This window comes from Parathielavia appendiculata (genome assembly GCF_033297405.1).
Source record: "Parathielavia appendiculata strain CBS 731.68 unplaced genomic scaffold N657scaffold_9, whole genome shotgun sequence".
Classification (NCBI taxonomy): Eukaryota; Fungi; Ascomycota; class Sordariomycetes; order Sordariales; family Chaetomiaceae; genus Parathielavia; species Parathielavia appendiculata.
This window is the reverse complement of record NW_026944228.1, coordinates 963,098-984,771: the sequence shown is the minus strand read 5'-3', so window position 1 is coordinate 984,771 and position 21,674 is coordinate 963,098. Positions and strand designations below refer to the sequence as shown.

General features: G+C 56.4%; 7 protein-coding genes across 7 annotated transcripts; 4 read left to right on the top strand and 3 right to left on the bottom strand.

Annotated features, from left to right (window-relative positions):
* Window positions 1-141: 141 nt before the first annotated feature.
* On the bottom strand, window positions 142-5,347 carry N657DRAFT_691709 (transcription elongation factor Spt6). The gene is made up of 4 exons (XM_062797123.1): window positions 4,730-5,347; window positions 4,481-4,666; window positions 805-4,423; window positions 142-728 (listed from the first exon to the last, which is right to left on the bottom strand). Exons 1-4 carry the CDS (start codon window positions 4,901-4,903, stop codon window positions 454-456), a joined length of 4,254 nt encoding a protein of 1,417 aa, XP_062646241.1. The 5' UTR covers window positions 4,904-5,347; the 3' UTR covers window positions 142-453.
* Window positions 5,348-6,179: 832 nt separating this feature from the next.
* On the top strand, window positions 6,180-7,664 carry N657DRAFT_657276 (kinase-like protein; the record flags this gene model as incomplete). Its single annotated transcript, XM_062794794.1, has 5 exons — window positions 6,180-6,461; window positions 6,524-6,681; window positions 6,740-7,271; window positions 7,334-7,520; window positions 7,573-7,664. The coding sequence occupies 5 exons, from the start codon at window positions 6,180-6,182 to the stop codon at window positions 7,662-7,664; spliced, it is 1,251 nt and encodes a 416-aa protein (XP_062646240.1).
* Window positions 7,665-8,185: 521 nt separating this feature from the next.
* On the bottom strand, window positions 8,186-9,174 carry N657DRAFT_575897 (HAD-like protein; the record flags this gene model as incomplete). Its single annotated transcript, XM_062789136.1, has 2 exons — window positions 8,186-8,891; window positions 9,041-9,174. 2 exons carry the CDS (start codon window positions 9,172-9,174, stop codon window positions 8,186-8,188), a joined length of 840 nt encoding a protein of 279 aa, XP_062646239.1.
* A 348-nt stretch (window positions 9,175-9,522) lies between these two features.
* Window positions 9,523-13,326, top strand: N657DRAFT_621952 (uncharacterized protein). Its single transcript, XM_062790635.1, has 3 exons — window positions 9,523-9,773; window positions 9,891-11,820; window positions 11,874-13,326. The coding sequence occupies exons 1-3, from the start codon at window positions 9,711-9,713 to the stop codon at window positions 13,121-13,123; spliced, it is 3,243 nt and encodes a 1,080-aa protein (XP_062646238.1). The 5' UTR covers window positions 9,523-9,710; the 3' UTR covers window positions 13,124-13,326.
* A 2,216-nt stretch (window positions 13,327-15,542) lies between these two features.
* On the top strand, window positions 15,543-18,705 carry N657DRAFT_672992 (uncharacterized protein). Its single transcript, XM_062795668.1, has 2 exons — window positions 15,543-15,921; window positions 16,059-18,705. The coding sequence occupies exons 1-2, from the start codon at window positions 15,584-15,586 to the stop codon at window positions 18,472-18,474; spliced, it is 2,754 nt and encodes a 917-aa protein (XP_062646237.1). The 5' UTR covers window positions 15,543-15,583; the 3' UTR covers window positions 18,475-18,705.
* Window positions 18,706-18,751: 46 nt separating this feature from the next.
* N657DRAFT_576329 (uncharacterized protein) lies at window positions 18,752-19,319 on the bottom strand (the record flags this gene model as incomplete). The annotated part of the gene is made up of 3 exons (XM_062789165.1): window positions 18,752-18,919; window positions 19,015-19,130; window positions 19,208-19,319. The coding sequence occupies 3 exons, from the start codon at window positions 19,317-19,319 to the stop codon at window positions 18,752-18,754; spliced, it is 396 nt and encodes a 131-aa protein (XP_062646236.1).
* Window positions 19,320-19,578: 259 nt separating this feature from the next.
* Window positions 19,579-21,581, top strand: N657DRAFT_621945 (uncharacterized protein). Its single transcript, XM_062790634.1, has 2 exons — window positions 19,579-20,327; window positions 20,381-21,581. The coding sequence occupies exons 1-2, from the start codon at window positions 20,069-20,071 to the stop codon at window positions 21,424-21,426; spliced, it is 1,305 nt and encodes a 434-aa protein (XP_062646235.1). The 5' UTR covers window positions 19,579-20,068; the 3' UTR covers window positions 21,427-21,581.
* Window positions 21,582-21,674: the final 93 nt, after the last annotated feature.

The following is a 21,674-nucleotide window of genomic DNA, read 5'->3' as shown; positions in this document are numbered from 1 at the left end:
GCAATCATGTGGAACTTGCAACTGAGATAGACCATCACCTGCCCTTGGATGAGAATTACTCAGAGACTGAAACCCACCGAGAACCGTCGGGCACCAAGAGCATGAACATCGTTGGGACGAAGTTTCACTTGTTTCTACACACTGTTGAACTACAAGCCGGCACACGAGCTAACTGGTGACCTAAATCTGTCGCGCAGTCATTTGTCCTTGAAAATACACTGTTTATCTTGTGTTTCATAATAAATAGCCTTTGCCACCTCTTACCCAGCTACACCATCTGTCAAAGATAAAGAATTGCCCTGCCAATCCTGTAAGAGTGCAAAGGACCAATGGATTTGATGAACGCCACTATCCCCCGCCCTCCCTAATGATCAAGGTACCGCTGATTTTGACTTATGATGGGCAGGCGGGAAAAAAAAAAAGAAAGAAACTGCCCCGTTGACGTCTCAAGGCTCAATGACCCCTCGCGCCGCCGCCGCCCGCCTGCATCTTCAGCAGCTCGCTCTGGTACCGGAGCTTAAACCCGTTGCACAGCGCCCGCATGTCCGGATACTGGCTCTTCAACAACTCGTACCCGTGGGGAACCACCCGCACCATCCACGCGTTGACCTTGGAGTTGCGCGACGCTTTGAAACAGAGGTAAAAATATCCTGGACGCTTGGTGTCCAAGCAAAAGGCATACGTAGACCGGTTGGGGTTAGCATCGATGTAGGTGGTCAACCATTTCTCTGCAGAAGGACAGTTAGAATCTCGGTCTAATCAAGTCTTGCTGTATGTGTGGCGGTGAAACGGTGTAAGACTTACCAAGGTCTGCGCGAGAGCCTTTTTGGAATTTCTCATGCTGCATGAGCTCCTCCACCTTCTTGGCCATCGCCTTGACGTGCTCCACAATCAATTCGTCCAGATCCGTGTACGTGTACTTGCTGCCCACCCGCAGGACCTTGCCAACCGAGAATTCGTTGTCCTTCTGCAGCTCCAGCACGTCAACGTGCTGGTACACGCCGTCGGCGACCTTCCATGTAACGGCCAAGTGGTCGTTACCCTTTGAGGACGGCCGGATGACCACTTCTCCCGCCGGCAGGCCACCCAAGTACTCCTCGGCCTGAGTGCTGTTGAATGGTTTGAATAGAGGGTGTTTAATGACCCTCTGTGTGCGGCCTGTAACCTTGTCCTTTTCCCGCAGCTCCTCCCGGTCTTCCTCCTCCTGCTTGTAATCCCACTGCCCACGACCCATGTCGTAGTGCCGGCGATACGGCCGCCGCAGCTCCTCTTCCCTCATGGAAAGCTTGCAGACAAAGTCTTTCCGGTTGATGTCGATCACCTTGGCCTGGACAGTCTGCCCCACCTGCAGCATGTCTTTAATGGAGTGGCGGTACGACACCTCGTGAGACTCTACCCTGCCCTCGATCCCGCAGTCCAGCTTGAGAATGGCAAAATCATCCTTGACCACGCGGACATTGGCCGGGACAATCATGCCCTCGCACAGCGAGTCCCTGGTTTCGCCCGTAAACATAGTGAAGATCTGGTCGGAGCTCAGCATGGCAAAATTTTTTCGAAGCTCCTCAAAGGGACCCATCAGCTCGGCTCGGATCGCCTCCAGCGTGGCTCGCTTGCGCTGCTGATATTCGCGCTCCAGTTGCTCGGCGTACTCCTCGAGGATAAGCTCGTTGACCTTTTCTTGCTCGTCCTCCTTGAAGAGCTTGCGGACAATCGCACCCGGCCCGTTCTCGTCTGTCTCGGCCTTGACGTCCTCCTCGTCCAGCCCCAAGGCATCCGCTGCGACTTTGCGGGCCAAATCGTAATCCTCGGGATGGATACGCGTGTTATCGAGCGGATCCGAGTCGGGGTTGGTGCTGTCGTGCTCAATGTACAAGAAGCCGGCGCAGTTGTTCCACACTCGAGGTCCGAGAACTGGGATCTTATGTCGTTCCGGATCTCCTACCAGCTCATCACGCGATGTGACAACGCCTCCATTCGCGTTTACGCCCTTGATGAGAAGCTGTGCCTTGCGCGGGCCAAGACCGGCGACATAAGGCAGAAGGTTGGCCGTGTAGGGATCTCCCATGGCTTCATTGATATCCACGCCACATAAGTTGACAATATCCACCATCGCCGTCTCAAGATGCTTGTACAGCTTGTCTTGTGGGAGATACTGCTGATACGGGTGGATCAGCAGAGATGTGACGTCCTTGCCCAGTGCTGCATATTCCTTCATCGGGTTCTGCATGTACCTAGCCAGAGCGAAGCAATACCGAGTGAGAGGATTCAGGGTCGGATGTTCGGCAACGGCTCGTGGGCTGTCTTTGTACAGACGCGCCACTTCATCGTTGACAATGACAACCTCGAGCAAGTCGCTGCGGTACTCGTTGGTGTCCGGGTCATCGTACTCGGGCCCCATCAGCCCTTTCTCGCTGATGATGCCCTCGACGTCCTTGACCAGTCGGTGAGTGTCGGCCGAGAAACCGGATATGCCTACGACATCGGGGTTTCTGCGCCGCACGAGCTCAGCAAAGAGGTCCCGCTGGCTCTCATCCCTTGCCAGGTTAACAAACTGGCCGTACTCAAGCACTCTGCCGTCCTCTTCAACCCACGTCCAGTGAACAGGGTCACGATTCGGATCACCCATGCCATTGGACAAGGTGAGCACGCGCGGCGTGGTTCCCAGAACCATACCCTTTGGTTTGAGGGGTGCCTGGTCAAGTCGCTTGAAGTACTCCTCCCGGCAAATTTTGAGGAGCTCTTCCTGGCAAGCTGTCCGGAGGGAGTCCTTCACACCCTTTACGATCACCTTTTCCAACTTCGGGAAGGCCATATCCAGCACCTTTTGACGCTCCAAGTTCCACGCATCCGCGAGGTCGCTGAAGTTGTCAGACGCAAATTCGCTGTAGAGCTGCCGCCGGAATTCGCGTTCGTTCTCCAGGCCGAGCTGCACCTCCACGAGTCCCTCGTCTTCGGCCTTCATCATCTTGAGGAAGATTTCAGGCCGCAATGCCAGGTCCCTGATGGTATGGTTGACGAGGTACTTAATCTCATAATAGGGGTGGGACTCGTCAATCTTCCGGAGGCCCTTCTCGGTTCGGCGGCAGCTCACGGAACCCATGTTGTAGTACTGGATGCGGAAATGCTTGCGCATACGCGGGCTGACGAAGAGCTCCTCGGCATACATCTGGCGAGCAGCATTGATGACCTGATCCCCAGTTGGAAAGTCGTCGTCGGCCAATTGGTCAGCGAGATCGATAGGCAGCCTGGCATCGTCATCTGGCGACACCTTTTTGCCTTGGCGAAGAGCGTTTTGTGCTAGGCGGTCAGGCGAGATGCCCAAAGCCTGAACAAACTTGTAAGCTTGAGACCTTCGGATGCGCTCAAAGAGAGCCGTCTTGGCGCCCGGCCGCTTCATCTCCCTCGAGCCACCGTGGCCCATGGCCGCAATGTCCTTGAGCTGGGCCGAGTACTGGAAGTTCAGGTAGTCCTGCAAATCTTGAAGCTCCTCCAGCGTCTGCGCCTCATGGATCATTTGGTCGAGCACATCGTCTCTATGCACACCCGCTTCTTTCAGATTGTCGTACGACCTCTCGAGGGCATTCCTCTTCTCAATCAGCGACCGGAACTTGATGTCCAGTTCCAGGACGCGCCACAAATCGTCTTGGGTCAGCAGCTTCTCGGCGTCGACCGTGACCTCGGGCCCATCCGGGTGGTCGTGGCTCTGATTTCGGATCTTCTTGGCGTGGATGAGATAATCTCTCCGGTGTTGGAAGACATAAGGAACCTCGACCCCGTCAATGATAAAAAACTCGAGGACTTTGCCGATAGCTTTGTTGAACGGCCCCTGAAGGTCGGCGGGCAACTGCTTCTTGGGCCACATAAGATTGGTGATCCAACGTGCCTCTTCTTTGAAGTACTCGGCCGACGTCTGTTGCTCTTTGAAGGGCTTGCGGTCAAGCTGAAACCGCTCGGGCTCGTCGATGATGCGAATCTGGTTGTCCTCATCCGTGAGAAGCTTTTCCTTCAGTTGGGAGGGTTCAAAGACGTCCTTCAGCTCAATGGTCTGTTCCTCATGCTCGTGAAGTTCCTCGTCTTCCTCCATCTCCAGAGCCCAGGCGTAGTCCTCGCCGGTGCCGAAAATTGCTTCCATGTCGTCAAGGGCATCTTTATCGAGACCTGTCGCATCGACAGCCAGGCCCTTGTCCCTAGGCCGAGCAACTTCCATGTCCTCTTGGCGCTGGATGCGCTCCTCGTCGTCTTCGGGGTAATCGTCCTCAATGAAGTCGTCGAACTCGTCGACATGCGCGCGGTGACTGGGGCGACCGTAGGCCCGGTCGTCGGCCACTTCCTCGTCATCGTCGGAAAAGATCTCTGCCAGATCGGGTCGCTCGTTGCCGCGATCCTCATCTCGGTGGCCTCGTTTGAGACGCTTGAATTTTGTCTATGCCCAACGGTAAGCCCCAAATGTCCAACCGTGCGTGCCAGCAAGCAAACATACCTGAGCTTGGGACTTCCGTTCCCACTCCGGGATGGCTTCGCCGATGAGGTCGAGATCCTCCTCGTCAAGCTGCTCTTCTTCCTCGCGCTCGACGCGGCGACGCTTCTTCTTCTTACGGCGCTCGCGCTCTTCGGAGTCTTCAGCTTCTTCTTCTTCATCCTCGTCGACGATGAAACCTTCTCGGATCTGTGGGCGGATGGAGATCAATTACAGCTCGGTTAGCAGAAGGCAGACGGAAAACAACCATACCCTTCTCGCTTCCTCTTCGTCCTCATCATCTTCGTCTTCCTCGCTTGAGTCATCTAGCATATTCTCTCGCTCCCTGGGCCGAGTCTCGCCAGTCTCCTCGTCATACGACTCATCATCCTCCTCATCGTTGAGCTCGGCCTCCCCATCAATGAGGTCGCGCATTGACGTGCTCATCTTGATCGCCGGGTTGCGCCGCACTCAGGAGTGCTTTTGTGGTGGGATACGGTGGTGCGGCCAAAAGCTGTCGGTTCCGAGATGCACAAGCGCTTCTGGAGAAGAAAGAGGCGCGAAGTGGCAGCAAGGCGCGATGCCGAGTGGTCGTCGTGAGAAATCGATATGAGTTCAAGGACAAAACGGGAAACTGAAGGCTGAAGATCATAGGCTGGAAATTTTGGGGGCGCGGATGGAGTGGCACAGGTCGCGTTCAGCCTCGCCATCATTCCTGCGCAATGTTCACTCCGTGGTCTGTGCTCATAGTGTCGGCTCATACCCTTGCTGATTTCGATTCACCTGTTTGATCCATGCTTCCATGTCAAGGGCCGTCGCTCGCAAATGAAGACTGATGAAAGGCACGAGGAGTTGTAGGTTAGGCGTGCTCTGAACGCACGAGGCTTTAGCTGTGATAGCCTCAGCGAGAGTAATTCTTGCAAAGAGATTCGATGGAACAAACGGCCAATCGGCGTCGGTATCTTTGGTTTCGGACATGTTGGCAGCTCACATCAAGCGCGTCTTGCTTGGCGAGGGGTGCCGGCTTGGGAGAGCATGGACCAACGGGCATGATCCAGTTGCCGCCACCATCCACGGCGAATGGCGAAGATGCAGGACCGACCCCACATTGACTGGCTATCGCAGCAGCCCGGCCAGGCACCATTCAGGTCCCTGAGACTTCGAGGTTGCACGCTTCTCGTCGTCGTCTGCTCTTAAATACTAGTCCGGTATCTATTGCTTTTTCCTGCTGCAGTTTGTGGTTGATTTTGGTGGTTAACGTTGGGCATCGCAAGTTCACGGGAACCCGAGTCACCCGTTCCGTCGTCGATCACCGCGGCCTGCAACGCCTGATCCACTGTCCATCCACTCTGCCGACAAAGAGACGGGACCAGGAACACCACGCTTGTGGCAGTACTTGACCCAAGGACCGCAAAGACTCCCTACCGTCCCTGCGTCATACTCGCGGGTTTATGCTCTAGACATGCAAATAGAGCTCGCATGCTTGGCATAGTCGCTTTATAAGCCCCTCGTCCTCTGACAAAACCTCCTTTCAGTATCTCGCACGGCCGTCCGAAGCCCCTCCATCGAGGAAAAGCGTTCACTTTCCGACAGGCGCATCTCCCCAGGACTGCGACTTGACAAGCTCAACAATCATCGGCACAAACGGCCTGAGGGGTCTTGCCTATACATTCGACGCCCCTTGACTACTCCTGTGCGACCTGTTTCTACAGAGCCCCCCACCATGGCTGACGCTTTTGCGCCGCGCTCCATGAAGCGCAAGAACGTTAAAGGCCTTGCTCTGAAAGCGCCTGCCCCCAAACCGCCGCCGACAGCCGAGAATGCCCCTCTGGGGCGTGCGAATGGGAAGAGTGACGAGAACGCCGCGCAGCTCGAGATTGGTATCGAGTTCAACCTGGATCTGAAGCCTGAAGATCTCGAGATTATCAAGGATCTCGGCGCTGGTAATGGCGGGACTGTCAGCAAAGTCAGGCATATTCCCACAAACACGGTGATGGCGCGAAAGGTTGGTCCGATTCGTATCTCCTGGTAACTAGATTGTGGGGCAACATCTAATCGATGGTATAGATTATCCACGTCGAAGCGAAGAAGGAGATGCGCAAGCGCATAGTCCGCGAACTGGAGATCATGCACGGCTGCCATTCGGATTACATCGTCACCTTCTACGGCGCCTTCCTGAACGAGAATAATGACGTGATCATGTGCATGGAGTACATGGATGTCGGGTTCGTTGCATCTCCGAAGTGGCAGTTTTGGATAGATGGGCTGACCAGGAAACAACAGATCACTCGACCGTATCTCGCGCGTGTTCGGCCCTGTTCGGGTCGATGTCCTGGGCAAAATCGCTGAGGCGACCCTGGGTGGTCTCACTTATCTCTACTCGAAGCATCACATCATGCATCGCGACATCAAGCCTTCGAATATTCTGGTCAACTCCCGAGGATCCATCAAGCTCTGCGACTTTGGTGTGTCTGGAGAGCTCATCAACTCGGTTGCCGATACCTTCGTTGGCACATCCACATACATGGCCCCTGAGAGGATTCAGGGTGAGAGGTACACGGTCAAGTCGGATGTGTGGAGCTTCGGTCTCACCATCATGGAATTGGCTATCGGCAAATTCCCTTTCGCTGCGAGCGAGCAGCTATCAGACGCTGAAAGCGCACCGGCCGGTATCCTTGATCTGCTGCAGCAGATTGTGCATGAGCCAGCGCCCCAGCTACCCAAGAGTGATGCTTTCCCGCAGATTCTTGAAGACATGATCCAGAAATGTCTCTACAAGGAGCCTGAGCGACGGCCAACACCCCAAGAGCTCTACGTACGCCACTCTACCTCTTCCTTTCTGTCGTCGACATGTAGGGGCTGCTGACAAGATCCCAGGATCGAGACCTCTTCGTGCAAGCTGCCAAAAGAACCCCCGTTGATCTGAGAGAGTGGGCTTGCAGTCTCATGGATCGGGACAACCGCAAATCCCATCTTGCGCCTCAGCTTTCCCCAGCCACTCAGGACCTTCTGCGCTCAAGTGACTCCCCAACAACATATGGAACTCAGCAGACACCCACTTCAGGTGAGAATTTCTGGTCCAGGTTAGCGTTTCAAATTCCTGACCATGATTTCAGGGTACCGAATCGACCCACGACAAGCCGCGGATCATGCCAACTTGGCTGCTCAAGTCGATCGCCTGTACATCCGAGACTGGGAGCACGAATAAACGCTGGGTTACCATGAGGTTTCAGGGCCCTTTTCGCGTCACCCGCTCTTCGCCCGGCTCGGCCCCTTTCCTCGCCCACTATCTAGACCTGCGGGAGGTGTTGATCGTGTCTCTGATGCTCTCCGAATGGTATCCTTGAGCGCCTGCCTCCCCAGTCAGCCAACGGTCACTTCGCTTTAGACTCCCAGCATTTACCGGCGTCATTTTGTCGATCCGTTTCCTATCTACGTCTTTGCTCTTTTCACGGGATTTTGTTGTGAAGAAAAAAAGGTAGCGGTCATGTATGCGTCAGCAGCTGTGAGCCCCGTCCTGCTGGGTTATCACTTGGACCACAGGGGCTGCCGGTCAGCGGGAGTTGTGCAGGCCTAAAGTATCTAAGGTATGCGTCAATTTGTTCCTGTAGTTAGTGAAGCCAGCAGCGTCCTTCAGTCATGGTATGGCATATGAGTGTTCAGCTTCAAGTCACGCACGGAATCTAAACGCGGTGTGTAGGTGTGGTACCCGCTCACAACTCTATGATCTCAAAGCAAGCCGTTCTCTAGGACATCTATCAACTCGTCTAGTCGCGATATCACCAAGTCGGTGTGTTCATGATCAGCCAGGTGGTGGTTGACATCGTTCACCAAAAGAACAGTCCTGGCCCCTGCCCTGCGGCCTGCCGTAATATCGTCGATGCTATCACCGACCATTATCAAACCGCTTGCGTCGGCAACAACCTCGCCGGTTTCCGTCTGCAGCAAGTCGGGACCATCCACCGAACCCCCACCATCCTGGCCACGTCCCTCGGACGACCGGCGCTTCTCCTCCTCCCTGGGATCCGCGGGCACTCCCGCCTCGCCCGTACTCCTGCGCACCAGGCCCCAGCTCCGGGCGATGTGCAAGATGCCCGCCGGGTCGGGCTTGGGAGGCCGAAAGTCGCGCGTCACGATGGGCGCAAACACGCTGCCGGCTAGGAACTTGCTCAGCAGGTTGTTGACGGGCGTCTCGAAGTTGCGCGTGCAGATGCCCTTGCGGATGCCCCGCGCGTCCAGGTAGGCCATCAGCTTCTCTAGCCCGGGCTGGGCGACCTGCTTGAGCATGGCGCGCCGCTCAATGTCGCGGATGAGTTCCATTGCTTGGTGCTGCTGCTCCGGAGTGGGTAGGCCGTAAACGTGCTCGAGAATGTCCTCTGATTTGGAGATGCCCAGCGCCGAGCGCATTTCCGAGAACATGTATGTTTGAGGTTCGCTTTTGGGCTTGGTCAGCGTGGTGTACTGCAGTGGCACAAGACGTACGGAGAGGCTTTCTGGATTTGGTGGTGAGACCATGCCTCACTTGAGTCTGAGTGAGAATATAGCTATCGGATGTCCCCGACCGCGCTTGAAATATGAACTTACCATAGCGTACCGTCAACATCAAAAACTATCCCCTCCAGCTTCCGCGTCTGTGGGCTAGGGGTGTAGGGCCGATTCAACGGCGCAAACTTCCATGTTGCTGGCACTGACTGCATCATGGCCCGGAATATGCGCATCGACCCAGACAACTGTGGGAAGGAACACGGTTTCGGAGATGCGAGGTCACTGTCTCTCAGAAGCATGGGCGTGAGTGAGAAGAAATCGAGAGAACGATGAAGCCTGGATCAACTCCAGCCTATTAAAGAGACACCTTCTTCTCAAAACTCCCCTACTCAACTCGCGAGAGAGACTCCAATCGTCCAAGGTGGGCGTTGATTAATGGGCTGGAGCTGCGATTTCAGCCCCCACCGGACGTTCTTGGCTTGGTGGAGACCACGCTTGCCAAGCCGATTCCAGCCGCACAGGGCTGCCACTGTGGGTCCTCTGAGGAAGCTTGGAATGAAGCCGGACCCTTGCGCTGATGTTCCAGGTCGGAGTTGAGTAAAAGACTCGACCAACAAAGGACAATCTCATAGCACCTATGCGGGTCACCGACCCCTCTGCGCTTTTCAAACATTCCATACCTTACCTAACAGCGTGACGTCGGACTACTAGACCCAAGCCCCGATCTTCCGTCTCGCGCGAGGAACATGAGACCGAACTGCACACCGAGATGAGCTCCTCTCCAAGGCCGCCCTCTGCTCCGTGGCCCCCGCAAAGGCCATCCAAGAGAAGTGTACGTTGAGCTCGTCTAGCCCACCTCGCTTCTCCACACGCGCATTGTCTCTTGCGTTGCCGTGTTCATAGAATGCGTCCGTATGGTCGCGACTCCCGTCTGACTGATAACCCCCAGAAACTGCGCAATGGCTCCGTAATCATCCCCTCGACCGGCGAGCGCTCGCATCGCACCTTCACCCTCCGCCCTTCCAGCTTCCTCCCATCGAGTCAGAGCGATGCCTTTGCCAACTCGGCATTGGCGCCTTTCTTCTCGCGCCAATCCATGTCGGACCGGGCGCACGCCGCAGCGCACAATGTCCACGAGGCCGCCATCCGGGTCCTTCGCTGGCTGGACTCACCCGTCGGCCATGGAGTGCTCAAGTGCACGCTCGCATACACCCTGGGTAGCTTGGCCACGTTCTGGTCACCGCTCTCCGACTTCCTGGGCAGGCCGGACGGCAAGCATGTGGTGGCCACCTTGACGGTCTACTTCCACCCTGCTAGGTCGGTCGGGTCCATGATCGAAGCCGTACTGATCGCAGTCGTGGCCGTCGCATACGGCGAGTTGATCTCGGTCTTGTCCATGTGCACGTCTGTTCTGTTTGGAGATGTTATGGACTTGGTAGTTCTGGCTCACGCCCTGGTGTTGGTCGTCTTCATCGGGGGCGGCTTCGGCTTTATGGGATGGGTCAAGCAAAGGATGGGTAATCCTCTGGTCGACGTCGGCAGCACCCTGGCTTCCCTTGCCATCATCGGCGTTGTTACCAAAGAGACGGCCGTTCTCACTAGTGTCTTCTCCAACCAGAAGATTGTACAGATTCTCAAAATGCTTCTCATGGGCGTCACAATTACCACAGTCGTCAACCTTTTGGTGTGGAGAACGTCTGCGGTATTCGCATTGCGCGAGTCCATGACCAAGGCATCTGTTTCCCTGGGTGACATGCTGTCACTCATCACCCGGGGCTTTCTCAGCGGATCCGAGGACGACGTGCGATCGCCCGAGTTTGCTGCGGCCTCGTCCACATACGCATCCATCTATCCTCAGATGACCAAGAATCTGCGCGAGGCCAAGTTTGAGCGCTACTTTCTCGGCTACGAGAAGATCTACCAGCTTGAGAGAGCCGTGGTAAAATCTATGGAGACATTGGCTCAGTCCATCGGCGGCTTGCGAAGCGCGGCAAATTCACAATTTGCCCTGCTTAAAGAGCCTATGGGCCCGTTGCCCCGTGTCATGTCTTCATCCGAAGCTGTTACGTCCCCTGTGTTCTCACCAACCCTCCATCGCGAAATATCGACCAGTATGAGAACTGCCAAGGAAAGGATTCCCACGCTGTCCGCGATCGATGAGGCGTCCGAAGGGAGCCATGAGGACGAGCGGCGCCGGTCTGAAGATGCAGCCACCGCCAACCTACCGCCCTTCAGGCACGCGTCAGAGATTTTTGAACTTTTCATCGAGCTATTAGGGCCCTCGATGAAGTCGCTGGCCTACACGCTGTCAGAAGTGCTCCGGGAACCGCCCTTCGGAGCAGCCCCCAACTATGACATTACCATCAACGAGCACTTCCGTCACAGCCTTGCCGACGCTTTGTCATTGTTTAACGAGGCGAGAGCGCATGCTCTTGAAGAGCTGTACAAGACGCTTGAACTCGACCGCACAAGGTGTCACAGCATCCAAGCTGACTTTGAGGAGGTCGCAGCCGCTTGTGGCCACTTCAGCTTTAGCCTTCAGACGTTTGGGGAGGAGATGCAAAAATACCTGGACGTGTTGGATGACTTGAAATATGCTAGCGATCACAGAAGGCGTAGTTGGCACTGGCTCAAGTGGTGGAACAAAGGAAATCATCATGGCCGGGCGGCTCTGACCCTGCCTTACAACAATCAAGAGCGGGACCCCCTGATCAAGCCGATCAAAAAGAGCGCCATGCCCAAGGGAATAGCTGACCCGTTGGTCAAACGCAGGGATACGTACAGCTGGGAAGCCGCACCGGAAACCAAGAAAACCAAGCTCGTTGCGACAATCTCGCAGAGAATTCTCGGAGCGGTGAGGAGGTTGGCCAGGGATGACAGTAAGAGACACGGCGCGGTACTCCTTGGGTGTTTGAATGCTGACCCTAAGCAGTTCGTTTTGGCCTGAAGGTCGGCATAGGCGCGGCCCTCTGGGCCTCGCTCTCCTTTCTTCCGCAAACCAGGGATTCCTACCGTCATTGGAGAGGCGAATGGGGCTTGCTATCGTTTATGATCGTCTGTAACATGACGGTAGGCGCAGCCAACACGTCAGGTACGGCCAGGTTTATGGGAACGCTGGTAGGCATTGCAGCAGCGGGCTTGAACTGGACCGTATCACAGCAGAGCGCCCTCGGCCTCATCCCTCTCGGATCGCTCGTTGCTTTCTTGAGCTTCTATGTCATCATCGCGCGGGGCAATGCGCCGATGGGTAGGATCACGCTGCTCGCATACAACGTGTCGACCCTGTACGCATACAGCCTCTCTCTCAAAGTCGACGACGACGACGATGACGAGGGCGGCGTGCATCCCATTATGAGGGAGATCCTGCTCCACCGCTTGACGGCGGTGACGGCCGGCATCGTCTGGGGGCTGATCGTCTGTCGGCTCATCTGGCCCATCTCGGCACGCAAGAAGTTCAAAGAGGGCCTCAGCATGCTGTACCTGCAGATGGGCCTCATCTGGAAGCGCGGGCCGCTCGCCATTCTCCTGCGCAGCGACTGCACCCGCTCGTACCTCCGGTCCGGCGAGCAGGCGGCGCTCCAGAAGTACGCCGCGCGCCTCGACGCCCTCCGCGTCAGCGCCGCCCGCGAGTTCGAGCTCCGGGGCCCGTTCCCCTCGGAGCAGACCGGGCAGCTCATGGGCTGCGCGCACCGGCTGCTCGACGCCTTTTACGCCATGTCGCTCGTCACGCAGCGCAAGGGCAGCCTGACCGAGGGCGAGCGCGCCCTGCTGCTGTACACGGCCGACGAGCGGGCGCTGCTGTGCGACCGCATATGCCACGTCTTTCAGGTGCTCGCGTCGTCGCTCATGCTCGAGTATCCGCTCACCGACGCCCTCCCCAGCGTGGCGAGGATGAGGGATCGGCTGCTGGGAAAGATCTTCCAGTTCCGTAAGGAGCACCAGAAACAGCAGCATCACCATGTGGATACTAATGGGGTTGGGGCAAATGCCGACACCGCCGCTGGAACGAGCTCTGTCGACCTTGGGCGGCTGGCCCATGTGAATGTCGAAGAGCGTGATTACGCGCTGCTGTATGCTTATGCCTTGGTGACGGGCCAGGTGGCAGAGGAGCTGAAGGTGGTTGCCATGGAGATTGAGGGTTTGTTTGGAGTGTTGGATGAGGACACCTTGCTCTTGCAATAGCGGGTTGTTTTGGTTCTGGTTCCTTCTCGTATATTTATCCTCCTAGTTGGGAACTGGGCTTAGCGCAGTATATGGGCTACAGTGGTTAAGGCAGACTGTGGGTTATGTTACCAACTAGGCAGCGGTTCCGCATCCCTAGAAAAATCGTAGGTGAGGGCAAGAAAAATAAAATGGAAAGAGGGATAGTTGACTAGTTATTGCAGTCGAATGTTTGCTTAACGTGATTCACCATTGACTCGGACACCCCATTGAGTCGGACACATTTTCCGGACTATGCCACTACAAACTGCCAAAAGTCCACCAGAATCTGATGCAATCAATTGAAACTACTCAGAATCGCTTCAGCTATCTACTTCTCCAGCCTCCGAGCATGTCCTTGCATTATGGCCAGTCTTGCGGCAGATGCCACAGAGCCGTAAACCCGTCCGACGCCTCTTTGATGGTCCTTCAATTTCCTCCTCAACGCGCTCTTCCTCGTCCACCATACCTTTCTCTGCCATTTTTTCCCTAGCTTGGCTTCCATTAATAGCCCCGCCATCTTGGAGACGCGTCCGTTTGGCTCTGCGGCGCTTGGAGAGTGCTTCGTTGGCCTCCTGAAGTGTCCGTACCTTGGCCTCCAAAAGGGTGACCCGATGGGAAACTGCTTGCATTCCCTTCGAAAGCTGGTCAACAGCAGCTAAAATCGGAGTCAGAGAGCTTCCCTGGTGTCTCGCAATCTGATCTCTGATAAGGGCAGACTGCGAAAGGGCTTCGTTGGTAGTTTGGGGCGTCTTGGAGACCCATGGTGTTCGCGATCCATCAGGGGTCCCAGGAGGTGTTGGTGTTCGCAACTTAACATCCAGCTTCGAAAGCACGGCCTGCGGGTTGTAGGGGATAAGTCCAGATCCTCGAAAACCCCCAAGATCGTTTTCTTGGGTAAAAGTCCGGTAGAAGGCAGCTTTGAATGCAAGGAAGAACTCGGGCTTGGTGATGTGCGTAATCCGCGCCTTGATGAAGAGCTCGATTTCAGCACCGTACATCTTCTTTAAGACGCTAAAACAACCAACATCGAGAGGCTGAGTAAGGTGCGACGAATGGGGAGGAAGACAGAGTGTTATGATGTTGTTCTCCTTGCAATAGTCGTCAAATTCTGCGCTGATGTGGCTCTCGTGGGCGTCCAGTACTATCATCCGGTATGCACCTTTCCGACGGTGTTTCGTGTGCTCATCAAAATGCTGTAGCCATTCCAGAGCAGTCTTGTTATCTGTCCATCCGTTGGCTGTTGTTGCGACGGCCCAGTCGTCGGGTATCTGGTGCTCAGAGTACCAGCTGGCGAGGTGAAAACGGCCCTTCACCACCAAGAAAGGCGGTACTATATAGCCGTCGCCAGCGATACTGCAAATCGCTGTCGCCCATTCTCGATTGCCCGGCTGAATGGCTTATGGTTTGCCGACTCGATCGGAGCGCGTAACCACCATCCCAGGCCGTATCATGCCCATCATGAAGCCGGTCTCGTCGAAGTTGTAGAAGTCGCAATCGAGGATACCATATTTCGCTCGCATATTGGCGACCAGTCGGAACCATGGTTCGATAATTGCAGGGTCTTCGCAGAGGCCTCTCTGATAGTCATAGACGCGATTAAAACGCGTCTTTAGCTCTGGACGTCGTACAATGAAGCGGTTTGGCCAGTTCTTTCCAACGTGTCGCACACCGCGTTTCCGAAGCAGGAGATTGGCGATATCACCCACGTCGACAATCCGGGGCGAAACCCCTCGCGAATCTTGGTTGAGTATGTATTGAACAATTGCCTCCTCTTCGATCTTTGTCAAATTCGAACGGCCGTGATAGCTGTCGGACTTCGCGATCTTTCCCTTCATTCTATCTGCAATTGTCGACTTGGGGACATTGTATATCTCTGCGGCGCGTCGGATACTCAAGCGCGGTGTTGATCGAATCGCATTGATCGCGAGAAGAACTCGGTTTTCTGGGAAGCTGTCGGACATTGTTGTGGTAGAGAAAACGCGTGTTGACGTTGGGTGGTTATGGTGGGGGAAAATGTGTCCGAGTCAATGGGGTGTCCGAGTCAATGGGGTGTCCGAGTCAATGGGGTGTCCGAGTCAATGGTGGATCACGTTATATGTAAGATGCACTGTGCTGGCTCGCTGATGCTGTACATAACTGGAGCTAAAGTTATACTAACAAACCAAGGACAAGAAGACGAAGACAATTGTGAACTGATACGGGACATTTAAGCTTAGCATTTCTGCCGTCTGATTACCTTACCAGTGCAGTCGCAAAACAAACAACGAGGCCTCTCTTTCAACTCTAGGTACCGGACAACTCTACAGAGGTACTGCGTAAGGCAGCCACGGCTATTCCTAACCCTTATCTTTTGTGGGCCCAGCACGGCCACTTATTTTGGCGCGGTCTTTCCTGTGCGCAACCACAACACTAACATCTCGACACACGCCACAATCCACCATGACCAGCCGGCGCGACTTCCTAAGCCAACCGGCGCCCGAAAATTACGTGGCCGGCCTGGGCCGTGGCGCTACGGGCTTCACTACCCGGTCAGATCTCGGCCCTGCGCGCGAAGGCCCCAGCGAGGATCAGATCAAGGCAGCCGTCGCAAAGCGATCTGCCCAGCTCGGTCTGACCGAGCCGAAAGACGACGACAAGGATGACGACGAGCGCTATCAGGACCCCGACAACGAGGTTGGGCTTTTCGCAGGTGGCATCTATGAGAAGGACGATGAAGAGGCTGATCGGATATGGAAAGAAGTCGACGAAAAGATGGCTAAGCGTCGCCAGAAGCAGAGGTTAGTGATATAACCCTTTTGTTCTGTCTACCCTATCACCACCGACCTTCCGATCCCAACCACTCTACCTCCGTCAAGCATGTAGTTTATCCGTTGTCATGCATAGATGAGCAGAGTGCCGACCGATAATCGCACAGGGAAGCACGAGAGGCGGCCGAACGCGAGGAGTACGAGCGCCAGAACCCCAAGATACAGCAGCAATTTGCCGGACTGAAGAGGGCACTGGAAACGGTGACGGACGAGGAGTGGGCGAATCTACCGGATCCCAAAGACCTTACCGGCCGGACTAAGAGGGCCCGGCAAGCCCGCATGCAGCGCTTCTACGCAGTTCCCGATAGCGTCCTTGCCGCCGCGAGGGACCAAGGACAGTTCGGCACCACTGTCGCCGACGACGGCACGGCAACAACGGTCGACGGAAACAAAGACGGCACCGTGACGGATTTTGCAAAGATTGGTGCTGCCCGCGACAAGGTGCTCAGGGCCCGCTTGGAGCAGCAGTCTCAGAGTAGCGGCATTGCCACGGCGGGAAGCGCGACGAGCATCGACCCCAAGGGCTACCTGACCTCTTTGTCCAACGTGCAGGGAGCCGAGCAGAGTATTGGAGACATCGAGCAGTTCCGGAAAATGCTGAAGTCTGCTGTCGACTCAAACCCAAAGCAGGCGGCCAGCTGGATTGCCGCAGCTAGGCTGGAGATTGCTGCAGGAAAGCCCGGCGCGGCTCGTAATATGATCGCCAAGGGCTGTCAGCACTGCCCCAAGAGTGAGGATATCTGGCTGGAAAATATTCATCTCAACGACAACCGCAATGCCAAGGTCATTGCCGCCCAAGCAATTCAAGCCAATCCACACTCAGTCAAGCTGTGGGTGGAGGCAATGAAGCTCGAAAATGACCCAAGGTCACGGAAGAAGGTTATTAGGCGGGCCCTGGATCACAATCCAGAATCTGAAGCTTTGTGGAAAGAAGCGGTCAACTTGGAGGACGACCCGGCAGACGCGCGGATGCTACTGGCCAAGGCAACCGAGCTCATTCCAGAGTCGCTTGACCTCTGGCTGGCTTTGGCGCGCCTCGAGACCCCGGAGAATGCTCGCAAGGTGCTCAACAAGGCTGTCAAGAAGCTTCCCAACTCGCACGAACTCTGGATTGCGGCCGCCCGCCTGGAGGAGCAGCTCGGAGAGGGCGCCAAGCGGCCGGTCATGAAGAACGCCGTCAAGTTCCTCGCCAAGCAAAACGCCATGCCCAAGCGCGAGGAGTGGATCGCCGAGGCCGAAAAGTGCGAGGAGGAAGGTGCCGTGGTGACGTGCAGCAACATCATCGAAGAGACGCTCGGGTGGGGCTTGGACGAGGACGACGATCGCAAAGAAATATGGATGGAGGACGCCAAGGCCAGCATCAGCCGAGACAAGTTTGCGACCGCTCGCGCCATCTACGCGTATGCGCTGCGCGTGTTCCCCAACAGCAGGAGCCTCTACCTGGCGGCAGTAGACCTCGAGCGTAACCACGGCAATAAGGATGACCTGTGGCGCGCTCTCGAGAAGGCGGTGGAGGCTTGTCCCCATGTCGAGGCCTTCTGGCTCATGCTTGCCAAAGAGAAGGCCGGCGAGATCAACGAGGCCCGCCGCGTGTTGGCCCGGGCATTCAAGCAAAACCCGGACAATGAGGACATCTGGTTGGCTGCGGTCAAATTGGAGGCCGACAACGGCTTCACCGATCAGGCGCGCGATCTCCTGAAGACGGCGCGGCAAAACGCGCCAACCGACCGCGTGTGGATGCGCAGCGTCGCCTTTGAGAGGCAGCTGGGCGCCAACGAAGCGGCGCTGGATCTGGTTCAGGATGCCCTGCAGCTCTTCCCCGCGGCGCCAAAGCTGTGGATGATGAAGGGCCAGATCTATGAAGACCTCGGCAAGCTCCCGCAAGCCAGGGAGGCGTACAGCACGGGCGTGCGCGCGGTGCCGTCGTCGGTCCCGCTCTGGCTTCTCTACTCGCGCCTCGAGGAGCGCTCCGGCAACGTCGTCAAGGCGCGCAGCGTCCTCGACCGGGCCAGGCAGGCGGTTCCCAAGTCGCCCGAGCTGTGGACCGAGCTTATCCGGGTGGAGCGCCGGGCGGGCAACGTCAACCAGGCCAAGACGCTCATGGCGACGGCGCTGCAGCAGATGCCCAAGAGCGGGCTGCTCTGGGCGGAGCGCATCCTGCACCTGGAGCCGCGCACGCAGCGCAAGTCGCTCATCACCGAGGCCATCAAGAAGGTCGAGGACGACCCGGTCCTGCAGGTGACAGCGGCGCGGATCCTGTGGGCGGAACGCAAGCTCGACCGGGCGCAGAACTGGTTCGAGCGAGCGCTGCTGCTGGACCGCGACATGGGCGACACGTGGGCGTGGTACTTTAAATTTCTCTTGCAGCACGGCACCGAGGAGAAGAGGCGCGAGTTGGTGGCCAAATGCGTGCTCAACGACCCGCGCCATGGCGAGCATTGGCAGGCGGTGGCTAAGGGTCCCAAGAATGCGGGGAAGGGGACCGAGGAGATATTGAAGCTGGTTGCCGCGTCGTTGAGTTAGTTGGCAGGGTCCAGCAGGCCGTCAAGGGTATAGTGTAATTGATGAAGGTGTCATGGTTTGTTTACGTGAAATATTGATATCCGGGACTGAAGGCAGCTCTTGTAGCACGAACAGGATGCAGTCGTATGCATCACAATTTGGAGATATCAAATCCGGTCTGCTAAATTCCACCCGGAGCGAGCAAAGACTCCCCACCCTATAACAGTAACCCGAATCAAGACGATAACACCGATTCCAGACTTTCATTACAGTTACAGTCATTCTTCCCATCCGTCCATCACTTACTGCCAAACCACGACGACAGATAGCTCTTGCTTTTGGCGGCGCCCTCCTCCACCTTGCGGTCGAACTCGTCAACCTTCTTCAGCGCGTCCGCCTTGGCCGCCTTTGCGTAGGACTCGGTCTCGCTCTTGGCCTTGGCCATGTCCCTGTTGATTGTCTCAACCTGTTTTATTTTTGAGTGTCCGTATTAGTGTGTTTGCGTGCAAGACAGTAGTAGGTGGGAAGGGGAGAGAGGGCGGGAAGAATCAGCGCACGTACAGCATTGTCGACCTTGGCGCCGACTTCCTGTCCCACCTTGCGGCCTTCGTGTTCGACGTCTGTCGAACGGTGCGGGGCCTCGCCCTTGATCTTGGCCGCCATGTGGTGCGCGTCACCTGTTGGGTGTTAGTTGGAGTGAGCAACAGTTGGGAGCGGGAGGTTAGGGACAATGAAGTTGGAGTAGGATACTCACTCTCGAACTTCTTCTCGGCTGCCCGGGGAGAGCCGCCTGTCGAGTAGAGATAATAGCCGATGCCGCCGGCAGCGGCGAGGCCGATGGCCATGGGTGCTTTTGAGCGAGACATTGTGAGTATTAAGGGACTTGTTTCTTCCTTTTGCAAGATGGGGTTCTCGTTGGCGGTTGACGGGTGGTGGTGTTGGATATTTGATGTTTTGATTGGAGATGGTCGTCGGATTGCTGATGAGGGGTTGTCGTCAAAGGCTGAGGGGAACTCGTGATTTTAATTCCTGTTGAGGTCCCTGGCGAATGCCATAAATTTCCCTGATGCGTTCCCTTCGGCACCAGCTTTTGTTCTCCAACCTCCCCTCTTGCTGGTGAGCACTGCTTGAACCCCCATTTGGGCAATGTATGTATGACGTATGAGCCGGCATCTTGCCCCACTTTACGGATCCGTACCTCCAGCTTGGGGCATTAGAGGCTTCGCACCCACAGCTCAGCTCAGAAGCCCACTGCAGAGCCCACAATTACATCATTCCTGGCGCTGGGGAAACGGCCTACCACAACAACACCAGGCAGGGCCATCTCCATCCTTCTCATCAGCCTCATTCGGTGACGCTGTTACCAACCCGCCCCACCGCTGCCGTCGACCGTGGGTCGCTGTTCCCTTCTGTCAAAGATACAAGCTTCGGGGTACCAACGTTAAGTAACCGATTGCGAGAGCGCATCCATTGCCCGTCCAGTTGGGCCAGCTCCCGTCACCTAGCACAGAACGCGTCCATCTCTGGGCCATACGCACACGCCGGCCAGCTCCACTGCATCAGTATCTTGCCGCATGGAGTGCTGCGACAAGGATACATGATGGCATGAGACGCCATGCCCAAAATCAGACATCACCGTTCCTCGCGACGCGTGCCCCCTCCCCAGGACAGCGACTTCGACCACGAGATCAGCCTGGTGGACCGCGATGAGGACCAGGCTTTCCTCGGACCCTCGTCGACCGGCCCGTCTTGCTCCCAGCCCAACATTCTGTCGCCTAGCGCCACCGAGTCCCAAGCGGCAGATGAAGAGCAAGGGCCTCGCACACAAGACAGGGCGGAGGAGGAAGCCGGGCAGCCCTCTGTCGTCGTTGAGGGTGAGTGGGTATCCCTGTAATGATTGACAGCCAACGAAGCTGACGTGCATTAGAGCCCACACCACGGGTAGAGGCTGGCCCTCCCAAACCCGTGATGCAGACAATGCAAGCCAGCAGCAGGCCCAACTCGGCCGCGTCGGCCATCGACATTCTATACGAGAACCAAAGAGGCGGCTTCCTCTGCGGCATGGCGCTCTTTTCCTCGAAGGCCCTCGGCAACCTCGACCCGCCTGCGTGGACCAACTATGCGCACAAGCCCAGCCCGACCGACATCTCAAACGCCCAAGTTCCGGACCCCAGCTGGGAGTGGGCCTGGTCGGAATGGCGCATCAACCGTGATGAGGGCGTGGACGAAGACGGTTGGGAATACTCCTTTGCCTTCTCCAAAAGGTTCTCATGGCATAAGGCGCGGTGGTGGAACTCGTTTGTCCGACGCCGGGCGTGGATCAGGAAACGCGTCAAGAAGAACCAGGGCTACATCGGGCAGGACCCGCACATGCTCAATCCCGAGTATTTCACCATCAGACCGTCTGCTGAGATAGCTCGGAATCACAACTCTAGCAGGGCCAGCAGCACCCGGGATAGCAGACTGAGCATGAGCACCGTCAACATGGATGAGGTGGAGCGGCCAATCATCGAGCATGCCGACGAGCTCTTACGCGTTCTCCGCGTGTCCCGCATCGACAGGGAGAAGATTGAAGCTGTTGAGAACTATCTCGCCAACGCCAAGGAGGACTTTCATGGTCTGCAAGAGATCATGCACGAGATCATGTCCCTCTTTGTCTTCCAGGCATCTCGTCGGGTCCTCTTGAGCAGATTGACCGAGGTCTACCACAATGCATTAGTGCAACAAGAGAAAGAGAATGAGGCAAACTCAGAGGCGGACCGGCGGGTGAAGAACCTTGAGGAGGCGGTAAAACACGCGGACGAGGAAGTGAGGAGGCTCGAATACTGGAGCGACGTGAAGGGCATAGCTAACGAGGGAGACTCGAAGGGGGCGGTGGATCAGGGGCAAGGTTGGGACGAAACATGGCGAGGGGTGGACATGTCCGGCCCATCGGCGCCGGTTCCTAAGCACGAGGCATCAGCATCGACATGAGGATGAGCATGAGCATGAGCATCACTACGAAATACTTCTATCAAGGTACCTACTCAGTACTAGTAGTTCACCTAGGTACGGTACCATAGCATCGAGCTGCGCAAGTAGAGTCGCGGCCCCGCACGCACGTAACAACAGCAATATATCCGGTCTGCTCACGCCAAGGCAACCCATGCCTTCCGAGAGAAATTGCGTTGACCTCCCCGTTTGGATCGCTTGATCATATGCTCTTAGAATGCAGACCAGGT